The sequence below is a fragment of the Leucopleurus acutus genome (genome assembly GCF_964270905.1).
Source record: "Leucopleurus acutus genome assembly, chromosome: 14".
In the NCBI taxonomy this organism is placed as follows: domain Eukaryota; kingdom Metazoa; phylum Chordata; class Mammalia; order Artiodactyla; family Delphinidae; genus Leucopleurus; species Leucopleurus acutus.
Genome location: NC_139156.1, coordinates 47,228,799 through 47,251,519, shown reverse-complemented (window position 1 = coordinate 47,251,519; position 22,721 = coordinate 47,228,799). Strand labels below are relative to the sequence as shown.

The window sequence follows — 22,721 nt, the reverse complement described above, 5'->3', positions numbered from 1 at the left end:
CCCAGAGGGTGGAATTTCGATCTCATTTCTTGGCATGGAGCTGAAAACAGTCTTGACTGTAGCGGTTTGGATTTTTTTCCATTTTGATAACATCATTTAATGGGAAATTCATATCTGTAGGCCAACTTTCACACAGGCGAGCTGCTCTACGAATAAGATGATGTATAATTTGAATCCCAGGGTTTTCAGCGCAAACATGAAAAATGTATTTACATCCCTGCTGTTGCAGAACAAAAATACTTGGTGCTTCTGTAACATCATGTTTGTTTCTAAGCATGGTTTTACTATTTCAAATATTTCATCCCCAGTAGTTTTATTGTTGCCGCTGTTTGTTCACAGGCTGGTTTCTTTGTTTGGTTTGATACATCTTTGCAGAATAATAAGATTCTTCCAGACACAAGCGGAAGTGCCCTGAAGCTAAGGAAGTTGAAATCCCAGGCCTCTACTTGGGAAGGCCGTTTCCTGGGAGGGACCCAGCATATTTTCTTGTGTTCTTGTAAAACGTGGAAAGTGAGATGCTTTTGCCACAATCTGTTAAGCCCACTGACTCTTCTTTCCACTGCAACTCAGTCTCACTTTTCTCACCATAGGTAACGTTGCATGGTGGGGAAGCAGATCTCACTAAGGAGAAGTTGAGACAGGGCTACATTTAGTGTAGATTTAGTGGGATTTATTTATGCGGTTTGTAGTCTCTTCTTCAGCAGTTTATTGCCAACCATCCCAGAATACTGCTTCCATTGGACCGACTCACCCAAAGTCTCAGCATAAAGATATAGGGCCAGTGGCCATGTGAAATTGACTGTGCCCTACAGTACCCAGCCCCAGAAGTATGCGGTGTCAGCACTGGAGGGGAACAAGGTTTAAAATACACAGAGCCACAACATCAAAAAAAACAAACAACCCAATTAAAAAATGGGCAGAAGACCTAAATAGACATTTCTCCAAAGAAGACATACAGATGGCCAAGAGGCACATGAAAGGATGCTCAACATCACTAATTATTAGAGAAATGCAAATCAAAACTACAATGAGGTATCACCTCACACCAGTCAGAATGGCCATTATCAAAATATCTACAAACTGTAAATGCTGGAGAGGGTGTGGTGAAAAGGGAACCCTCCTGCACTGTTGGTGGGAATGTAAATTGATACAGCCACTATGGAGAACAGTGTGGAGGTTCCTTAAAAAACTAGAACTAGAACTACCATATGACCCAGCAATCCCACTACTGGGCATATACCCTGAGAAAACCATAATTCAAAAAGAGTTATGTACCACAATGTTCATTGCAGCTCTATTTACCATAGCCAGGACACGGAAGCAACCTACGTGTCCATCGACAGATGAATGGATAAAGATAAAGAAGATGTGGCACATATATACAATGGAATATTATTCAGCATTAAAAGAAACGAAACTGAGTTATTTTTAGTGAGGTAGATGGACCTAGAGTCTGTATACAGAGTGAAGTAAGTCAGAAAGAGAAAAACAAATACCGTATGCTAACGCGTATATATGGAATCTAAAAGAAAAAAAAAATGGTACTGATGAACCCAGTGGCAAGGCAGGAATAAAGATGCAGACATACAGAATGGACTTGAGGACATGGGGTGGGGAGGGGGAAGCTGGGGCGAAGTGAGAGAAGCATCGACATATATATACTACCAACTGTAAAATAGTTAGCTAGTGGGAAGCAGCCGCATAGCACAGGGAGATCAGCTCCGTGCTGTGCGACGACCTAGAGGGATGGGATAGAGAGGGTGGGAGAGAGGCTCAAGAGGGAGAGGATATGGGGATATACGTAGGCATATGGCTGATTCACTTTGTTGTACGACAGAAACTAACACAGCATTGTGAAGCAATTATACTCCAATAAAGATGCATATAAATAAATAAAATACACAGACCAAAGGCCAGTCTGAGGGACATATTTTCAATTATCAGAAATGAAAACCTGTAATTTAATTCTCAAAAACACCTAATGAAGCGGAAGTTTTATCCTATCAGGGATATACTTTATAACTGTATATACTGCCTTGTAAGTACAGCACACAATTTTCTCTTTTTTTGATAGGAATCACACAATATGGAATGTATTTGATTTTCCTGTGTTGATAGCATTTAGAAACCTACAGAGGCACTTCAAAGAGCAAATATGTCTCTGCCACAAAGCTGCATGTTTTATGCATCTCATCAACAATAAAAACAACTTTCAATCAGCCATGCTAGAAGAAAGACTAAATTAGATTTCTCTTCTCTGTAGAGAAAATATTACAAAAGTATCATCCTATGGAAAAGTAATCAGAGGATATGCCACCAAAAATTTGAAAGGAAAACAAAAGAATTATAGTGTTTATCAGGGAGTTCATTAAGAAGAATATTACTTTTTTTGCTTTTGTGGTTTTGCAGTAGTTGTTCAAGTTTTTTTTTTAATTCACAGGTTGTGGTGATTTCTTTTCTCATTCTAAATGAACATTCACTTTAAAATCTTGTTTGTGTGGGCTTCCCTGGTGGTGCAGTGGTTGAGAGTCCGCCTGCCGATGCAGGGGACACAGGTCCGTGCCCCCGTCCGGGAAGATCCCACATGCTGCGGAGCAACTGGGCCCGTGAGCCATGGCCGCCGAGCCTGTGCGTCCGGAGCCTGTGCTCCACAACGGGAGAGGCCACAACAGTGAGAGGCCCGCATACCGCAAAAAAAAAAAAATCTTGTTTGTGTTTGGAACTTTGTTCTTGAAGAGCGCCCTACAAAGCCTGTATTCTCCAAGATTTCAGGCATTTTTCTCCAGACATTTTAACTACTGCTAATACCCAAGAACAGTTACTAACATGGGAAGGTTCATCAATACACAATGAATGCTTTCTCGATTGAATAATCTTCTGAATTGATGTCTCTGTCATAGATGGGCTGCCAGTGCACCTACAAATCATATCCATTGAAAAATGGCATTTTCCTCTATTTCCTTTGCTACTTCTCTCCAGGCTGACAAAATACATGTCTGCAATTGTCTGGAGCATTCCGGCTTCCACTATTAATTAAGCAAATTTGGAACCAGCTTCCTGAGCTTATTCTCGTACTGTTCATGGAGTTCCCATTTTGTGCTTGCAGAAGTGTGAAGAATCCAAGTCATTTTCTGTGTAAGACGCCTGGTTTGTGGCAAGCAGCTGGTGACATTACTTCCCATGATGACTTTTCCATAAAAAAAAGGATATTTATACTGAGGAAGAAACTGGTCATCAACATGAAAATTCTAATTAGTGACAAGGGTGTTTTTAAGCTACTAAGTTTGTTTTGTGAACCTGATGATATTCCAGCTTTAATCAAGAAATTGTCTATGGTCGTGGGGAAAATAAATATCTGTAAAAATTAAACCAACTTAAATATAAAATACTTAAGGGGACTTAAATTTTATGGCTTCAAAAAATTCTATTTTTCAAAATTACTTTGTAGGTTGTCTGCATTTCTACAAATGTTTTAAAAGAAATTACACTGAGAATTTTGAACAATTAAATATGAGATAAAGAAAATAGGAAGTAATATAATAGTATTGAATAAATTCAATAATTAAAATTCTTCAAATAACCTTTCAGTGGAATTAAAGTTATTTGAGTCATTAAATTTCTGAAAAGTTCACAAAAATAAATATCAATTACTTTTAGATAATGTCAAAAATATTTGGGAAAAAGTCAGTTTCCTGATATTATAAAGGCCACTTTAATAAAATTATGCTCAATTATTATTTATTTTTAGATGTAAGCTTTTTTTCTAAGGAAAAACAATACTTTATTATGAAATTCTATCAAGAATCACACTTTAACAATTACATCAACTTCAGTAGTCAAGATGGGAGAAACACTGAGAAAATGAATAAAATCAATTATGTTCTGCTTAGGAAACTTTAACATTAGATAATGATAATGAAAACAAAAACCAAAGAATAGATAATGAAAAAATATCTCGTCAGTAGGAAAAATTTTAAAACCAAAGAGAAAATTCAATAGAAAGAAAAACTAAAATGTTTCCTGAGCCACAAGTCAAAGAACTTCATGTTGTATAATGAAATCATTGCTGAAGTTATGGGCTACTGACCCACAGGACAGGCGGGTAGATTAGCTACTGGAGCATTCTCTGCTATGGGGACACACGTAATGTTTTTGATGTCAAATTTATTGTAACTGAATTCAAGAAAATGGTGTTCGAATGTTATTTCAAACATTGTACATTTAATAGGGTTGTTGTTTTGTTTTGTTTTGTTTAAATGGCTGACAAAGGTTTGCACACCTGTAGTCCATGGGAAACAGGCCAGATGCCTCGGTACAATGTGTGCAAAGGGAAAATTAAAATACAAGGAAAATGTTTCAAAAGCATGCAGACTCCATTGTACCTACTATACACTCTCCTCCCCCATCTCCCACCTCCAACCTTGCTCTCAACATCAATAGATTCCCCAAATTAAAAGAACTTCACCCAGAGGGAAAGTGTAGTCCTTTAGGCCAATGGCTGCCCATGGGGGTGAGGGGGAACTAGGTGACGGATGGCAGAGAAGAAATGGCCTCGTGGGGACCCTCAAACCCCCTGGTAGACTTCTTCCAAATATGTAACAGTCATCGGAGCACAGGGTAGTTGACAGGCTGTGAGCTTATCTTCTTAGGAGAAGATCACCTGACCTATCGCTCTTTAAAGGGATAACAGATCAAAGAAAAATGAAGCATGGGTCATAAGCAACTGAGTGACGCTCACACAGGCCAAAATCTTTTCAATTTCTCTCCACTGAAACCGTGAAGTCGCAATTCTGCTGTTGTTTCTCACTTCGTACACGATGACCCCCTTGGCACAGAGCCCCAAGGCCATCTCTCCTCCTGGCCGCGTCTTCTCTGGGAGAACTTGGTAAACCAGCACACCATATTCTGGGAGCTGCTGCGTCACCTGGAATGAGAAAAAGGCCAATTAAGAAGAGACAGGCACAATGGTCTAAAATAATGGATTTCAAACCATTCCATGAAGAAAACACCTTCACGTATGTTCTGCAAAAAAAGAGTAGGATTGCCAGATAAGCTTAGGAAACACTGAACTAAACAGATCTCCTTACTATAGAATTCCTCCGTACCTCTAATATGATAGTGTTTTTCTATTTTATTAACCCAAGGAATCCTTTCCTAATGAAGTACCTTAAGACACTTGGAACACAGTTACTATGAAAATGGTACAAATAAATAGAGTAAAAATATTCTGAACAAAGTTATAGAATTCAGACTCTCTTGAATCATCTCAAAGTAAAGAATCCTTTTCCCCAAAGTCTACTGCAATACAATCTGGTACAACCCCTTCATTTTACAGATGGGAAAATTGAGGCCCAGACACAGAAAGCAAACTTCCAAATGGTTAGCATCACTGTTAAAGCAAGATGAGCCATGAACATCCTGCAGAGAAAATGACCAATCACTGGCACTTCTCACCATGTAGCAGTGCTTTGGTGGGGTCCCCACAGCACAAGATCTGTCTTCAGTTTACCAGTTTAGGAGATGGAATTTTGTCAGGGGCATGAGGGTCAATCAGAGCTGGGAACTGCATCAGGCCAACCAAAGTCTTAAGAGGCCAGAGTATAAACCTAACACAAATGTTTTTATGTCTGAATGGTAATCATGTCTCTATTCTGGTCTCTACCATCTTCTTCTTCACCTGGAAGACTCCAGTTTTTACCAAACGGTTGATGCACCTCAGCTCACAGCAGGGACATTTTGCTCCAGGCATTTGAAACCCTCTCAGAAGGGTTTCACTGGTGAGATCTGGTATCTCATCTTTACCCCTGAGCAGAGGGCTCTATGTCCTGCCTCATCTCTCTCATCCCCAGGTGGGGTCACAAAAGTGAGGACAAATTATGGCTTTTGAGAGCTCCTTTCTAAAGCTCTTTGCTGACCTTTCTCCTTCTGCTGGTAAGTAATCTGTGCAGATAGGTTACACTGTCTACGAAGCCTACAGCTCTTCACATGATCTTGATTGCATTTCTGGACCCTGAATCTCCCCGCTTTGTTTAACTTTGGAGAGACCCTCTCACTGTCACTATCATCATCATCGTCATCATCATCCAAAACAATATTTGTTGGACATTGGTGCTGAAGTATCCAATGGCCAGACCAGGCATGTACTTAAAGTATGACAAAGCAGGACCATCCCAAAACAATTAGGTAAATTCTTTTAAAGAATTTGATGTGATACAGCAAAGGAAACCATAAACAAGATAAAAGACAACCCTCAGAACGGGAGAAAGTATTTGCAAATGAAGCATCTGACAAAGGATTAATCTCCAAATTTTGCAAGCAGCTCATGCAGCTCAATACTAAGTGAAGTAACTCAGACAGAGAAAGACAAATATGATACTATATCACTTACATGTGGAATCTAAAAAATAGTACAAATGAACTTATTTACAAAACAGAAACAAACTCACAGACATAGAAACAAACTTATGATTACCAAAGGGGAAAGCAGTGGGCGGTGGTGGGGGTAGATAAATTAGGACTATGGGATTAACAGATACACACTACTATATATAAAATAGAAAACCAGCAAGGATTGACTGTACAGCACAGGGAACTATATTCAATATGTTGTAATAACCTATAATGGAAAAGAATCAGAAAAAATATATATCAATATATGTATATAACTAAATCACTTTGCTGTACACCTGAAACTAACACAATATTGTAAATCAACTATAGTTCGCTTAAAAAACAAAGATACGCCCTAAAAAATTTCCGCATTTTTGCTTACGAGATGGTGGCTTCTTTTACAACCACTTGTCATCCTTCAGCCAGAGGAAGGAGGGACACAGTGAGCCCAGCACACTAAGCCAGGGCCTGGGCAGAGGCGGGCCAGGCATCGTCTGCCTGCAGGAGCCTCTGCAGACCTGAGTCCTTAGTCTCTCTGCTGGTTCTATGGTCCTGTGGCCACTTTCCATCAGATGTGTGCTGATGGCTTTGAAGTCCCCACTTGTCTCTCGTCAAGGGAATGCTGCATCCCCTTCACAAGGAACGCGCATGAAGGCTGGATAATGGAAGACAGTGAGCGCTTTTCTGCCAGGGCTTCTCAAATGAGATGCTTGAGGGTTTGCACTATGCTAGGTGTTGCAGACAATTCCAAGTGACTGACCAAAAAAAATGGACAGACCTCACCTTGGCAGTTCTGCTTTCAAATGACTGTCTCTATCAAAGGCAAGAAAACACAGAATATTTCTACCTGCTTCAGGAGACTTTTGTACAAAGAAATGTATAAATCCTGGAGTTTCCTTTTGAAACTGATCCCCAGATCTAAAGGCCCCACCAGGCACATAACCCTGGGGAAGCTGGGGGCCTCCTCCCGCGTGCCCCCGAGCTCTACCTGCACAGGCAGAGCGGCAATTCCCTCCTACCCTGAAGTAAAGTAACTGGTACTGTTATTGTTCTCATTGGGCAGTTATCACAGTGTTGCATGCCTCTGGGTACCCATCTGTCCTCCCTACAAGACTTGGGACTCCCTGGGGGCAGGAAGCATGTCCTTTCTGTCTCTGTTTGCTACTGTGCTTGGTCCACTGCAGGTGTAAGTTGTGGAGTGAGCAAAAGCTATTCGTCAGAGGCTCTGTGTGCCCACAAACATAAGGGACTGAAAAATCACTGCTTTTGCTAAAGGGCCAAAGAAAGAGTAGACCAGAGCTGCACCCATATGTATGGACCACACCACCCGTGCTGTGCTGAGAACAGTTGCCCGGAAGGCTGCAAACTTGAAGTCTTCCAATGGCTTTGCTTTTGGCTCGCACTCAAGTTTTTTACTTCAGTTGTCAGAAATGTCTCTATGAGAAATGTGGTCTCCCCCCACTCACCGAATAGCGACTGTGAGCTCCAAGATTGAAGAAAGGCCCTGCCATAAGCACCCCAGCCCAATAAATCTTACCCATGTGGGGGGATCATTTCCAATGCCGTCTGCTTCCAAAAGTCTCTCCTTGCCCCACAGGGCGATGGAGCTTCCTTCCTCCCAAAGGCTCAAGTCCCTTGGTCATACTTCCTTGTGGGTCTGAGCACATCCAGCTCCAGAGAAATCTCTGGAGGGGATTGCCGACTACGTGCCCTTGAACACCGATACACCCTCTCAAGAGTCCAAAGGCCTCACCCTCAAGAATTCCAGCTCCGCATCCTCTCCCCAGAGCGCAGGACTTAAACGGTGCAGCTCTGAGACTTCGACTTGGACCCGGAGAGCCGTCATCCTCTCAATCAGACTTGCGGGGATGTAATCTTCAACTCGAAAGTAGGCTTTACTCTCTGCCTGCTGGAAAGATGCAGAAGAAAAGAAGTGCCACAAGACGCCTTCTATGGGAATCTGAGCAGGACAGAAGCCTGTCTGCTCCTTTAAAGTGCCCACCGGGATATCATTTTCTACCATATTAGAGATTGGGCCAAACCATGTGACAGGAACAGAAGGGAGCGAGGAAAGAAGCCACCTGTTTTTGAGCCCCTTCTGTATGCCACGTGGTGCCCAGAACACATTAGCTCTTTCTATCCTCACGGGAATTCTGTGAGGACAGTATTATTATTGTCATTGCCAAGATGCACAAAATGAACAAGAAAGGAAGTCATTCAACAGGGCCAAGGTCACACCACTTGTAAGTGACAGAAAGAAGATTTCATCCCCCAAAGCCCTCACACATTCCACAATGCCACTCCACTTCCCAAAAGGCAGAGCGAAACCATGGCCCTAAAGCTTTGTTTCTATGTATTCATTTAGCGCTTCTGTCTGCATGTGCTACCAGTACACTGTCCCCTCTCACAAGGGAGGCCTTGGCTGTGGCACCATCTCTCCACAGGTGATCAAGAAGTTGTCCCCTGAACAAGAGAAGATCTGACACCCACACCCTGCCCCAGGCCAGAGCCTACATCAAGTCTACTCTTCTGGGAACCTGAGGCTGCAGCCCACCAGGAGTTGCAGGAAGATCTTCATGACTCAGCATCACTTTGCTGTCTGATGCTAGGTTCCCTGGTACAGACTCCGGGGCAGAGAGAGGTAGGCAGCTGGAGGCGTGGTCTCAGGGTTCACTGTAAGGAATGAGGAAAGTAGAGCTTGGCAGATGGAGACTCTGACCCTTCCCTGGTATTCCCGAATCAGCCCATCCTAGTCTCAGGAAGCCCCTCGCAGTCTAATCTTGGGCAAGACAGGTCCCCACAGCTGAGGACAACTGCCCATGAGGGAGGCGGCTGGGAGCCGAGAGCACCTGGCCTTCTTGGGGCTGGGATTGGGCAAGTCAGTCTGATGAGGGGGTCTGAAGGGAGCAGCACAGCATCCACTACACCCCATGCCCCTGGTGTGGCACAGGAGTCCCCATGTAGCTGTGGACTGAGAATCCTCCAGCCGAGGGCTGGCCCATGACAGTTCTGAGCTCAGCTCAGAGACGCAAAGGGAAAGAAATTGCTCAGCAATCCAGTGCATAAAAAAGCATTCAGAATGCTATCGGGATGGCCAAAATCCAGAACACGGACAACACCAAATGCTGACAAAGGTGTGGAGTAACAGGAACCTGCATTCATTACTGGTGGGAACGCACGACGGTTCAGCCACTTTTGGAAGACAGTTCTTCGATTTCTTATGAAACTAAACATACTTTTACCGTATGATCCAGCAATCGCGCTCCTTGGTATGTACCCAAAGGAGTTGGAACTGTACGTCCACACAGAAACCTGCACGTGGATGTTTACAGCATTTCTATTCATAGTTGCCAAAACTTGGGAGCAAAAGAGGTCCGTCAGTAGGTGAATGAATAAATAAACTCTGGTACATGCAGACAATGGAATATTATTCAGCACTAAAAGGAAATGAGCTATCAAGTTGAAAAGACATGGAGGAAACATAAATACATATCATTAAGTGAAATAAGCCATTTTGAAAAGGCTGGATGATTCTGACCTTATGACATTCTGGAAAAGGCAACACTATGGAGACAATGAAAAGATTGGTGGTCGCCAGGGGTTGGGTGGAGAAAGAGAGACGAATAGGTGGAGCACAGAGGATTTTTAAGGCAGTGAAACTACTCTGTATGATACTATGATAGTGGGTATGTGTCATTATAAATTTGTCCAAACCCATAGAAGGTAAAACACCAAGAGCAAACCCTAAAAGTAACTGTGAACTCTGGGGGATAACAATATGTCCATGTGGGTTCATCAGTTGCAGCAAATGTACCACCCTGGTGAAGGACGTTGATTGTGGGGGAAGCTATGTATGTGGCGGCAAAAGGGTATCTAGGAAATCTCTGCACTTGCCACTCAATTTTGCTTTGAAACTCAAACTGCTCTAAAACAAGTCTACTAAGCTTTTTTGTAAGTATGTAGGACCTTTGACCCAGCATCGCATTGCTAGGACTATGTCCTAGAGAGGTCAGCCTGAAACTAAAACAACTCCAGCACAAACATTTATTTCTATGTCATTTAGGTTAAAAAGAAAGATCAGAAGCAACTGGAACAATAATAATGTAGTTATTACCACTCACACGGCGCCTCTTGGTGATGCCCGCCAGTGAGAGAACAAGTAAGTAAACAAAGGTCCAGCCCTGCTGAGGCATACCGCATGGCTCTCCCAAAAGCTCATTAGGAAAGCCAGGGGAAGACATAACAAGGAGTGGGAAAACAGAATGCAAATCGAATGTGGCGACGTTTACAACTGCATAAAATCCCTGCGTGTGGTCCAAGGCTGGAAGAGAATGCGCCCAGAGGAAAGTTGTTCTACTGTAATGATGTGATTAAGGAGATTTATTTTTGTACCAAATTGTCTTTGTCTCCCTTTTTAAAATGCAAATGTAATCATGTTACTTCCTGCTTAGAATTCATCAGTGGCTCCCAATCTTTCACTACAGTGGTTTCTAAATCATGGGTTTTTTTTTTCCAGCACCAGAACCATTTATCAAACAAAATATCCACCCCTTAGGAGGGCACACGAAGTTTCTCCTGGATCTGACTGGCAGTGCCACCCAGCCTCGCAGCCCGGTAGCTAAGGCTGCCGTCAAATCCCTGCAGAGCTGGACGGGCCAGCCTCCTCCTCCTGCCCACTCAGTGACCCAGACACAGGGAGGGGCTCTCCCCTCTGAGACCCCCTAATGCCCTTTGATGTGCCCACCGCAGTGCCTGGCACATAGTGAAACGAGGCCCTAGAAGTGAGTCCTGGCTGTGCTTTCACTATCTTACCTAACCTCACAGAGGTGCAATTCTTCTATAATGCAGATAGAAATAACACCAGCTTTGCAGGGTTGACACGGGCTTAGATGATGCAAGCATGGAGGAGGCCCTCCATAAATTAGGGCTGAGCGAGTGGCTGCACAAATGAATGAGTGTGTGTAATCTGTTGCCTTTATACACACACACACACACACACACACACACAGAGAGAGAGAGAGAGAGAGAGAGAGAGAGAGAAAGAGAAAAAGTCTGCCTTTGGAGGCCACACAGGGGCAGCAGAGAACATCTTGGAACCACACTGGTCCCCAGAGCAGCTGGAGAGGTTGAGGATAGGCAGGATCTGGGGAAGAAGCTGGAGGTGAAGGATGAGATTGAGCTGAGGCAGCAGCTAGATGAGGCCAGTCAGAAACTGGGCAGGCCAAAAGTGCAGGGGGTTGCCAGAACTGGGTGCCTAGAGTCAGGTCTGGGCCCCTGGAGCCTCGGGGCAAGTGATCCCATAAGAAAAGTCTGGGCCTGTGTGTTCCCAGCTGCCTTCAGTGGATCTGGCCCACAGTTTCTACCAACTATCAGCCCTAGAGTTAGGGTCTCGGGTTAAACATCGTGTCTGAAGCCATAGACTGAAAGTTAGTCTTTGTTTTGTTTTACAGCAGAGCACTCCTGATTCTGGGGTAGGGGAAGGGAAGCTTGCAAACAGCAGTTGCTACATGCCGGGCCACACACATACGTCACCACCTTCCACACTTACAGCAGCCTTGACCTACTACTATTTCCATTTTGCAGGTGAAAAGGCCGAGACTCAGAGAGACAACGTGCCCAAGGCCACTTAGCTACTTAACAAAAGAGTCAGGGCTTGGACCTGGTTCCTGTCTGACCCCAAAACTCAGGCCCACTCCTTTGCTCCATAGAGCCTACTAAGGGCAGCCCAACGTTCTGCCCCTGGAGGCCACCCTCCCTACCCCCCCCCCAATCTGCACCCCGCCCGTCCAAATGAGCCGCACACAGGTCTGGACAAGATACTGCAGCTAGGACGGTGACTGATTCACCGGGGCGCCCCTGGCTGACAGCACCATCCATGAGCCTGGGCCCCTCTCATCCCGAGACCCCCCTCCCCCCAAGTAGCAGCACAAGGGCAGGAGGGAGCTGGCCTAGGCAAGGTTAGGACCCCAGCTCTGGGGACTGAGGAGACAGGAAGGAGCTCCAGTGTAAGCAGTGACAGGCCTGGAGGCTTGTCAAAGGGGCAGGGAGGGGTTCCGGGGACCAGGCCAGCCCTGGGAGACTGCCCACCCAGGCCAGGGGGGAGGGTGGTGCCCGGAGGAGAAAGTGAAGTCTCAGTCCTTGTGGACTGAAGTGGGAGCAGGGAAGGGAGGGTCAGAAGGACAGGGTGTTGGGAACTGAGCTACGTTTCCCTGACAAGCAAGCTGCGGACCCCCCTGATGGATGACTTTTATCCACAGTCTTATCCAGCCAGGAGCCTGTACTCCATTCGTCCATCCACTCCTTAGACCAATACTCTTGAGCAAACTGTCTGTGTTTGAGACACTGCTTCGGTGCTGGGGAAATGGCAGAACAAAACACACCAAGCCTTTCCCCTCTGGTGGATCCCATTCTAATGGAGAGACCTACAGTAAGACTGATGAGGAAATGGATACACCATGCTGGGTGGTGAAAAACGCGAGGGGATGAAGAAGGACTTAGAAGGCTCCAGACGTGGTGGCACCTTCTGAAGATGTGCTGGGAGGAAAGCAAGATGATACTGGTGTAGTCTGAAACGTATTTTTCGAACTGCAACCTGCAATCCATTAGTGAGCTGTGAAATCAATCTTGTGGTTCATAGCCTGCATTTATAAATTAACTAGAATAGAATAGGAAATACCAATGTGTATCACATGTAGAAAGGGTACATCTGATTTCCTAAACTTTTGCCTCAATTCTGTTACATGGACACATGTGTACAGGTTGGGTGGTAATGTCTGTCATTTTTTTATCAGGCACAAACCATTTGAAAGCCAGTGATTATAAGAACGCAGTAAATTAGTAAATTACTGATTTTAGGAAAGACCTTAGATTAGAACTACATTGCAATGTATAAACTTGATCTGTTGACCTTTGTATCCCCCAGAGTCTAGCAAAGAACACATGATGGTTGTTTGTTGGATGAATGGATGGATGAATGAATGGAGGGATGCAGTTTACCCCAATCTCAGCAGTTGATAGGTGCTAAAAACACAGGCTCAATCTTCACATTTCTAACTGTCCCCCCGTCCCATAATTGCTTCTCCAGTGACCCCACCCAAGGGACCCCAGTCTCTACCCCTACCTCCTCTGGGTAACTGCCAAACTCAGCCTGCAGGGCGAGGACCCCCAGCTGCAGCAGCATCTCGTCATTGCAGTACAGCTTCTCCTCCAGGATGTCTCTCCGAAGCTGCAGGTAAAATTGGTGCCTTGTCCAACTGTGCCTGGGAAAGAGATGCAGGAATAAAGGTCACTGGAATGCTGAGGGCGAGGGAGACCACTAAAGCCTGGGAAGCAGAAAAAGGAGAGAAGATGAGACACAAGTCAATAGAACCCAGAGGGCAATGCCAGTAAGACAAAGGCGGTCTCCTTCATCCACACCATGCTTCCTGTTACTCACTGAGGTCTACTCTGTGCCAGTCATATCCCACAACCATGGAGATGTTTGTTCCTGTGGTTCAAGTGAGAAAACTGAGGTTCAGTGAGATGGTGTTGCTAGTAAGCAAAGGAATAGAGACAGTGGTCCAACCCCAAACCGGTGACCCTTTCCTCGAACCCTCATCACTGGGCTGCTGGGAGGCGGGGCATGTTGGGGTCAGGGGAGAGAGAACTTGACATTGACCGGCATATGTTTGAAACAAAAGGGTAAGTTCTCATTTTGACCAGGGCCTGTCCCCAAATACTGACTTTTCCCCCTTTTCTGTCATATTGGAATCCAATCAACAGAAGATCAGCCACAGTAACTGTTGTTATTTATACGCACATTAGTTTGCCAAGCACTTGCCTAGACCCATTATCTCTAATGTCAGCCTGGATGTACATAAACACCTTAAGGAACAAACAAAGAAGTTTGCAGCACTCACTGGAGCAGCGCATAGTGACTGACAAAGAACTTTATTCTCAGAAAGAGCGTGAAGGCATCCGGGGAGCTCTTCTTCTGGGGCTGCTCACTCCAGCCTTCGGGGGCTATTTTGCACACCCTGGTTTCAGCGTCCAGGAAAAAGAACTCTTTGCCTGAAATGGAAGTAGAGAGTATTTAGAGGGAAAAGCAGTCGGTGAGGCACCACCCGTCAGACTCACAGCCCTGAGCTCTGCCCGGAGGGTCGGGCAAGAGCCAGTTGAGTACAGGAGAGAACAGGAAGCAAGTCGTCTAGATAGCTAGTACCACAGGACCTTTGTTGGGTCCACGAGAGACCAAGAACAGGGGATAAAGAGGAGAGTGTCAGGGAAGAGAAACTCAGCACCCAGAGGAGAAAATACGATTATTTATCTTAGAGAAGATATCACTTAACGTCTGCCTCCCAGCTACCATCTTATGGAAATAAAATTAAAAAACAAAGAACTGAGTATTTATTCCATTTCTGCCATGGGCCAGGTGCATCAGCTGGGCCATGCCCACATCTCTCCAGCCAGAGTGTTACAGACTGAATGTTTGTATCCCCCAAATTCATATATTGAAACCCTACCCCCTGCAGGTGTGATGTTATTTGTAGGTGGGGCCTTTGGGAAGTAATTAGGTTTAGATGAGGTCATGAGGGTGGGACCCCCATGATAGGATTAGCGTAATAAGAAGAGGAAGAGACCAGAGCTGGCTCTCTCTGCTATGTGCGGACACAGTGAGGAGGTGGCCATCTGCAAGCCAAGAGGAGGGCCCTCACCAAGAACATGACCGTGCCCGAAGCCTGATCCTGGATTTCCCAGCCTCCAGCACTCTGAGAAATAAATGTGTGTTGTTTAAGCTACTCAGTCTACAGCATTTTGTTATAACCTGAGATGACTAAGACATGGCGTAAGTGGAGTCACCTTTGTCTTTTGACCTGAATGTTGCCACCTTGAAAACTCCACCAACCCAAGCTCAGGACATCAACTGCAGTTAAGTTTGTCTTCTAGCACCTCTGGGAGGGAGGCTGAATCAGCTCCAGCCACTGGAGGCCCCACCTCGACCCCCTGCTCTCCTCAAGGCAAAGCTTGACCCTCACCACCCCTCCTGGGTGCCCTTGGCCACTCCCCCTGAACCCCTGCAGGTCTGCCCCAGCCCTGCTCTGCCCCATGCCCTTCTCCACACTCTGCCCTCACCACGCAGCGTCCAGACCTCTGCCCGCTGTGTCCTCGGCCCTGGCTGCTGAACCTGACTCCCCACACCAATTCACCCTTCCCTTTGGGTCACATCTTCCCAAGGGATGGGCAGGTCCCCATTACAGTTTGGCTGGCAGACCCTCCCAAATGGGTTTATGTCCAAACCCCTGACTGTCACTCTTGAGTGATTTACCCAGGAGGCCCCAGCTGAGTAGGTCTAGGATGTCCACGTGGAAGGGGTCCAGGGGTGGGCAGCTGACTGGGAGGGAAAGTAGGGGAGAAGCCTTAAGGTTTTTCTCCCAGAGCAAGCGCACTGGTTTTATTAAGGCTGCATGTTACAGATCAATAAAAATGTTTCCTGCAGGTTCTTCTATTCACACTTGAGGAAAGACTGAGCAAACATCAACTGACAACATCGAAGCATATAATGTTGCTCTTACTTGGGAGAGGGATTTTTCAGAGGTCTGCTGAGAACTATGAGAGGTAAGGTCCGCCCTCTACCCACCATGGCACACTGAGTGATCCTACCGCAAGCTGATAAGCTTCTCCCACTGGGGATGGGAGAATAGAGGAACACGGAGATCATGACACCTAGCAAGGTGGGCTGGTGGAGCAGGGTTTAACCTGAAGGCCTGTGTGATCCCAGCTCAGCCTGCTTCCCATCACTCCACACAGTGGTTAAAGAGCGTCCACTACAACGAAGGGATCTTTGCGGTAGATGGAAATAAAGACTCCCTTTAACAAAAGGGCAGAGCTGGGAAGGTGTAAAAACCCTTTCCTTCTGGATCTTCAGAAGGGGTTCTTAACTTAGGCTCCTGGGGTGGGTGTGCTGATTTCCCATTAGTCCTGGATGATTAGATGGACTCATTTTTATTTTTATTGTGGTAAAATACACACAACATAAAATTGACCATCTTAGGGCTTCCCTGGTGGCGCAGTGGTTGAGAGTCCGCCTGCCGATGCAGGGGACACGGGTTCGTGCCCCGGTCTGGGAAGATCCCACATGCCGCAGAGCGGCTGGGCCCGTGAGCCATGGCCGCTGAGCCTGCACGTCCGGAGCCTGTGCTCCGCAACGGGAGAGGCCACAACAGTGAAAGGCCCACGTACCGCAAAAAAAAAAAAAAAAATTGTCTTAACCACAGTTAAGTATATAGTTCAGGAGAATTAGGTACATTCACACTGTTGTGCAACCCCATCACCACATCCATCTCCAGAACTTTTTCATCTTGTAAAACTGCAGCTCTGTCTGTACCCATGAAGCAATAACTCCCATTTCCTCCTCCACCCAGACCCTGGCAACCACCGTTCTACTTTGTGTCCCTACGAATTTGACTGCTCTAGGTACCTTACATAAGTGGAATCATACGATATCTGCCTTTTTGTAACTGTTTTATTTCACTCGGCATAATGTCCTCGAGGCTCATCTATGTTGTAGCCTCTGTGTGTCATCTAGCCATCTATGTGTCAGAATTCCCTTCCCTTTAAGGCAGAATAATATTCCATTGTACGTATATACCACATTTTACTCGTCTATTCATCCGTCAGTGGATACTTGCGTTGCTTCCACATTTTAGCTACTGTGAATGATGCTGCTATGAACATGGGAATACCAATATCTCTGAGAGATGCTGCTTTCAATTATTTTGGGTATGTATGTCAATGTGGAATTGCTGGATCATCGGGTAAATTGGTAATTTTTTGAGGAACTGCCATATTGTTTTCCCTAGTGGCTGCACCATTTTGCATTCCCAACTAGACAAAAATGTTTCTCACATTTGCTTGTCTAACCTCAAGGCACTGAGATTGGTCAACCAGACCCAGCAAATCACAGAAGCTACAACATCTTACAAGCATTGTTTCCTTATCATCCTCTGCACTTACTTGACAGTTTGCACATGAGGACTTGACATACTGACTAAGGTCTAGGTGTGCAAAGGGCAATGCCCCAGTCTCAAGCAGTTTTGTTAGAAGGAATAGCACTCAGGTACCTAGACAGCGGGGTTACCTGAGGCACCAGCCCAGCTGTGGGCTACCTGGGAGCCACTTACCTTTCATGTAAGCCAAGCCGAAGTAAGTGAGCTCCCCAAGGTTGGCAAAGGACGCAACAGCGCTGAAGACGGCTCCCACTGTCGACGTGATGTCACATCTCACCTCCAGGCACTGCCCGTTCAGCAGCATTACACAGAGGGCCCGGAGAGCCAAATAGGACTTCCCTTTTTTGGTCTGAAAACAAGAATGGTATAAACTGTAACAACAACTACAAGACATAGAGTCTTTACCATGGGCTAGCTATTGTGCTAACCACTTTATATGTATTTTCTCATTTAACTGACAAACAACCCGAAGAGATAAGTACGTTTGTGATTCCTGTTCAGCAGAGGAGAAGCAAGGCTCACAGACGGTAAGGGACTTGCCCAGAGTTGCACAGTTAGTAAAAGGCAGAACCAGACTCAAATCCGTGCTCTCTGCCAGCCTCTGCAGGGGCCAGGAAGGCTGGGGAGCCACATGTGACAGATCTGCCCCCTGCAGAAATCCTGGCTGCCCCTTGAGCTCTGCTTCTCGAGAGGACTGCCCAGGACCACAGTGGTGAAGCGTACACCCCCAGGAGTACTGGACAACCTGATACTGACCCCCAGGCCTTCACAGAGCACAGCAGAGAGAATCTGGGTGGGCACAGATCCAAGGAAGAGAGAGGGCTGGCGCTAAGGTGATTACTGTGAACCGAGAAATTCATCAGCAGAGCCGCATCCAAAGATATGCCTTCTGTCCCTTCACCCTGCTCAGACAAATTCCAGATTCGTCGCCTCTGTAACCCCACCCTAACCACTGTTGCCTGGGCTCAACCGCCCAGAACAGCCCATCATTCTGCCGCCACAAAGTCTTGTCTGCCTGAGTCTCTGCACATACTGCCCACTGCCTGGAATGCTCTTCCTCTCCCTCCCCACATGGCAAATTCCTATGAGTTTCCCAGACCAGGCTCAAGACCTTTTGTCTGTGGCCTGGAGGGTCAAGCCACCCTCTCCCTTCTCTGCTCCCCCGATGCTTTCTGCTCAGGGGCCCAGCCTCCCTAAGGATGGGGGCTGAGTATCCCCTGTGCCTCAAAGCCTAGACTGAGGCCTGGCCCAGACCTCCTCAGAATGTCCTCATTAAAAGACAGTCATGGGTGAACACTACAGCTGGCTTTAGTGCCATTGAGACCATGCCTGCCACCACACCATGACCTTCCTACACCCAGGGGCAGCCCCACACCCCAGGGGCCAGGGCAGGTCTGAGGACCCTGTGGTAGGGAGAGCTCTCCCATGATCCCAGGCAGGGCTGACCACATGACACACTCTTAGCCACCCTGGTTCCTGCCTGTCCTGCACACCTGTGTCCCCTGGGGTGGTTGTTTACCATATGTGCGCATGCTGGGGCGGGGAGGGTGTGGAAGGTGCTCTGAAGCACCCAGTGCTTCCGTTTAATGCTCTGCAGTTGCCCTCTTGAAATTTGTAATAATTGTATCCTTGAATGTGTGTTTTCTAAGTGATGTCCCATTGGAGCACGCACAAGGAGCGTGGGTTCACAGTGATCCTGCCTCCCCACCTCTGGTAATGGGGTCTGGCTGCCAGCTCCTCTGTTCCCTGGTGCCCCAGGCCCCGTCCAGTCTCTGCCTCCCACTCCCTACACTGCAACCTCTGCCACCTTCCACCCAGGGCAGCCCCCAGCTTATATATTCCACCATCCCTCCCCTCCTCCCCGGGGGACTGGTTCAGGAAGGGTCCCAGTCAGGCATCTCAGAGCAGGGCATGGCAGTGGCTGTACCCACTCTGGGCCAACAGCACCACAGCTCTTTCCTTGGGCCCCAGGAGGGACAAGCCTGTCACTCACCCCCAGTCCAGGTCCGCCTAAGCTGGGGCAGCAGAGCCAAGGGAAGGGAAACTGGCTTTTCCTCCCCAGAAAACAGACAAATGCATATGCATAAATGCTAGAAGGCAAGCTCCACATGAAGAGGACTCTGCGTTGTTCATATCGGAGATCTAGGGTCTGGAGTAGTGCCTGGTACCTACTAGCTGCTTCAAGAATATTTCCTGACTGAATGGGAAGAAGAAGACAGAGCTCGTCTGGAAGGACAATCAGGACTCCGTCAGAAGTCACAGGGGGTTCCTCTTAAAGGGGAAGAGGATGCTGAAGAAAGGACGTGAAGTAGGAGTGTGACTTGGCGAGGGCCGGCAGGTGCCCGGAGGAGAGAGTGAGCCCCTCAGAGCTCAGTCAGCCTTGTGGCCTGCCCAGCTGGTCACTTCCCTCACCAACCTCCAGCCCTACCCAGTCGAACCCAGCAGTTACCACAATTGTTCCAGGCAGATACAAGATCACCGGGGCCTCTCCAGCCAGCAGGGCGAACTCCGGCCTGGAGAACTGAAGAAACACGCAGAGTCACTCACAGTAGAGGAGAAAAATCAAAGTCAAGTTTCACGGAGCTGGACCCCCAGGTCCAGAACTGGGCTTCTCCCATGGCCTCACTTCCCCCTGCCCACCAGCAGCAGTCCCTTGCCCAGAGCCAGCAGCAAGCAGGTTTCAATGAAATGGAGCTCAACTGTGCTGAGGCCCCAGCTAGGCTGGGCATCTCAGAGCAGATGTCTTACAAGTGGGTGTGGTTTTGGTGATGTTCTAGCTGTTCAGTTAGGTGTCTACTTCATTCTCAGTGTCGTAATTCATGCATGATCACATAGTCTTTTATATGTCTCAAAATAAATATATATTATATGCAACAAGAGTTTTCAAAAACGAAAATACCTTTAGATTTAGATCCGATGAAACGTTTTTCCAGCTCTGGACATTGAATCAGTAGTGTGCATGAAGAGCGATTCTCAGTTTCACAATACTCCATGTTTGTAGCACACTTGTGACACAGGAAGTGCTTTAATGCCACCATTATTTAGACCGAGCCATCTAAAATGGGCTGAGAATGGGCACCCTATGGGGTGCCCATTCTCAACCCATTTTGCAGGAAGTCAAGGCTCCAAGAGGTTAAGAAACTCACCCAAATCTAACACCAGTGAGTGATAGGGTTGGGTGGGCCTTCTAATCTGTCCCCCATGGGTTCCTGGCAGGACTTCTGTCTCAAGAGGCCAAACATCCAGCCAGGGTGTCCCTCAGAAGCGTCTTTAGCGAGTGGTTATGAAGAAAAGCCAAAGAAGATGAACAAGGCCTCCCTGATGCCGGTCCATCCCTCCCCCTCCAAGTTCATGAGGCCCTGAGAGTGGCCTTGGAGGGCAGCAGGGGCTGGAGGGGAGTGTGGCACCAGGGCCACAGAGGAGAGGATGTCTTGAGGCTGCCCCGAGCTCAGCTCATCCCTAATTAGTTGAGCACATTAAGCAAATCTCTCTGCAACAGACAGACAGGCAGACAAGGCCTTCTGGGGGCATCTGGGTCTGACGTTCCCAAAGGGCTACTGATGCTCAGACAGAAGGCCTGGCAGGGACAGCCTCCTCAGTGAACAGCCTGCTTGGGAGAGGTTCACAGATCCAGGGGCACTGATCCCCGTGGTCACTGTGGGCTTGTGTGGTTATTAAAACAGTTTTTCAGCTCATGTCAGTGTCATGCATCGAGGAAGGGATGCTTTTTATCTAAACACCGGAAGTGGCTCTGACCGCTGGTGCCAGAGCTGTTTCTGGCAGAAGGCGTTATCCTGGGACCATCCCTGATCTCACCCTGCAGCACAGGTGTAGCAAGCCGGCCCCTCAGCAGAGACCAGCCTGCCTGCCAGGAGTCAGGGGTCCCCGGAGCCACAAGTAGAGGTCACCCAACAGGGTGCCTCCTGTCGTCACGGACTTCCAGGCTGGGGCAGGCTGGCGTGGCTACGCTTGAGCCCCGACTCCCCACACTCGTCCAACCCCTACTGCCCTATGTGCCAACCAACCTGGAGAATCTCTCTCCCTGACTGTCCCACCCATTCCTTTGCTCCCACGTGTCACCTGTTCAGAAGGCCCTTTCCAAGTACATTCAGCCTTCTCAGCTCTCTTACCACGTCCCCTGTTCTGCCACCATCCACGCCAACGGCTGTGAACTTCCTGAACGCTGGGACCTGGTATCTTCAACCTTCTGTCCTACACAGAGTCTACAGCAAGGCCACTCAATAACACCTATTGCCCTGAATTTCAAAGTTCAGGATGATTTTAGTCCAGTTCTCTGTAAATCTCAGCCCAGGGAAGCCGCACCGCCCCGACCCCCGGCAGGACCCTGCCCATTTTCAGCTGCTGTGTCAGCCACACATGCCTCCTTGCTCACACCTCTCTTGGGAGTGCCCTTTGGTCCTCTCTGCTCACCTTTCCCTTTCTCTGCAGGAAACCCTTTCCAGAAGAAGCTGCTAGCCGTGAGTTTTCTGGGAGAGCAGAACCAGAGCTGAGCTGTCGGCCTTCCTGAAGATCTGGGGGAACTTCAGCTGGAAGAACGCTGGCCAGTGGTCAGAGAAGGAGCAACAATTAACAGCAGAAACAGCTTCCATCTAGCAAAAGCCCCCACACACGTGTGTGCCCACTACTGCCCCTTCACCCCACGAGTTATATCCGCTTTGCCAATGAGGAAGCTGAGGCCCAGAGAAGTTAGGGCTGCAGAGCCACGGGCGTTGTTTTGAGGTGCAAGGGTGCAGGCCGTCTCTTCCTCACCCCACTTTGACCCTGCCTCTGCTCACTGTGCTCAGGACAGGCTGGGCCCGTGACCCCAGGTCCTGAACACAGAATGATGGGGCTGCAGAGGGTTCTGACTTTCCTCCCTAGAATTCTATCTATTGTTCAAAATGTTTCAACGATAAACACACATTATTTATGGAATCAGAAAAAAAAAAAACGATTTTCATTGGGAAAATAGCAAATAGAGTTTTGTTTTGTTTATTTATGTTTGGCTGCATTGGGTCTTTGTTGCTGCACATGGGCTTTCTCTAGTTGCGGCGAGCAGGGCCTACTCCTCGTTGCAGCGCACGGGCTTCTCATCACGGTGGCTTCTCTTGTTGCAGATCACGGGCTCTAGGCACATGGGCTTCAGTCGTTGTGGCATGTGGGCTTAGTTGCTCCGCAGCATGTGGGATCTTCCCGGACCAGGGCTCAAACCCATGTTCCCTGAATTGGCAGGCGGATTCTTAACCACTGTGCCACCAGGGAAGTCCCACAAATAGAGTTTTAAATAGAGGAAAAAGCATTTTGAGGTGAACTCTGCAGCCTCCTGCCAAGGCCCCAGCTGTGTAT

At 47.3% G+C, this 22,721-nt stretch overlaps 1 protein-coding gene across 1 annotated transcript in view; it reads right to left on the bottom strand.

Annotated features, from left to right (window-relative positions):
- The window catches only part of LOC309971793 (FERM and PDZ domain-containing protein 2-like), a gene marked incomplete at both ends in the record, with an annotated part of 39,222 nt that overhangs the window by 4,508 nt on the left and 11,993 nt on the right, over positions 1-22,721 (bottom strand). Inside the window, 7 exons of the mRNA XM_082855174.1 lie at positions 4,739-4,924; positions 8,144-8,296; positions 13,505-13,649; positions 14,289-14,439; positions 17,550-17,724; positions 19,825-19,896; positions 21,807-21,933. Coding sequence (XP_082711300.1) covers positions 4,739-4,924; positions 8,144-8,296; positions 13,505-13,649; positions 14,289-14,439; positions 17,550-17,724; positions 19,825-19,896; positions 21,807-21,933 — 1,009 coding nt within the window. The remainder of the gene's footprint in view (positions 1-4,738; positions 4,925-8,143; positions 8,297-13,504; positions 13,650-14,288; positions 14,440-17,549; positions 17,725-19,824; positions 19,897-21,806; positions 21,934-22,721) is intronic.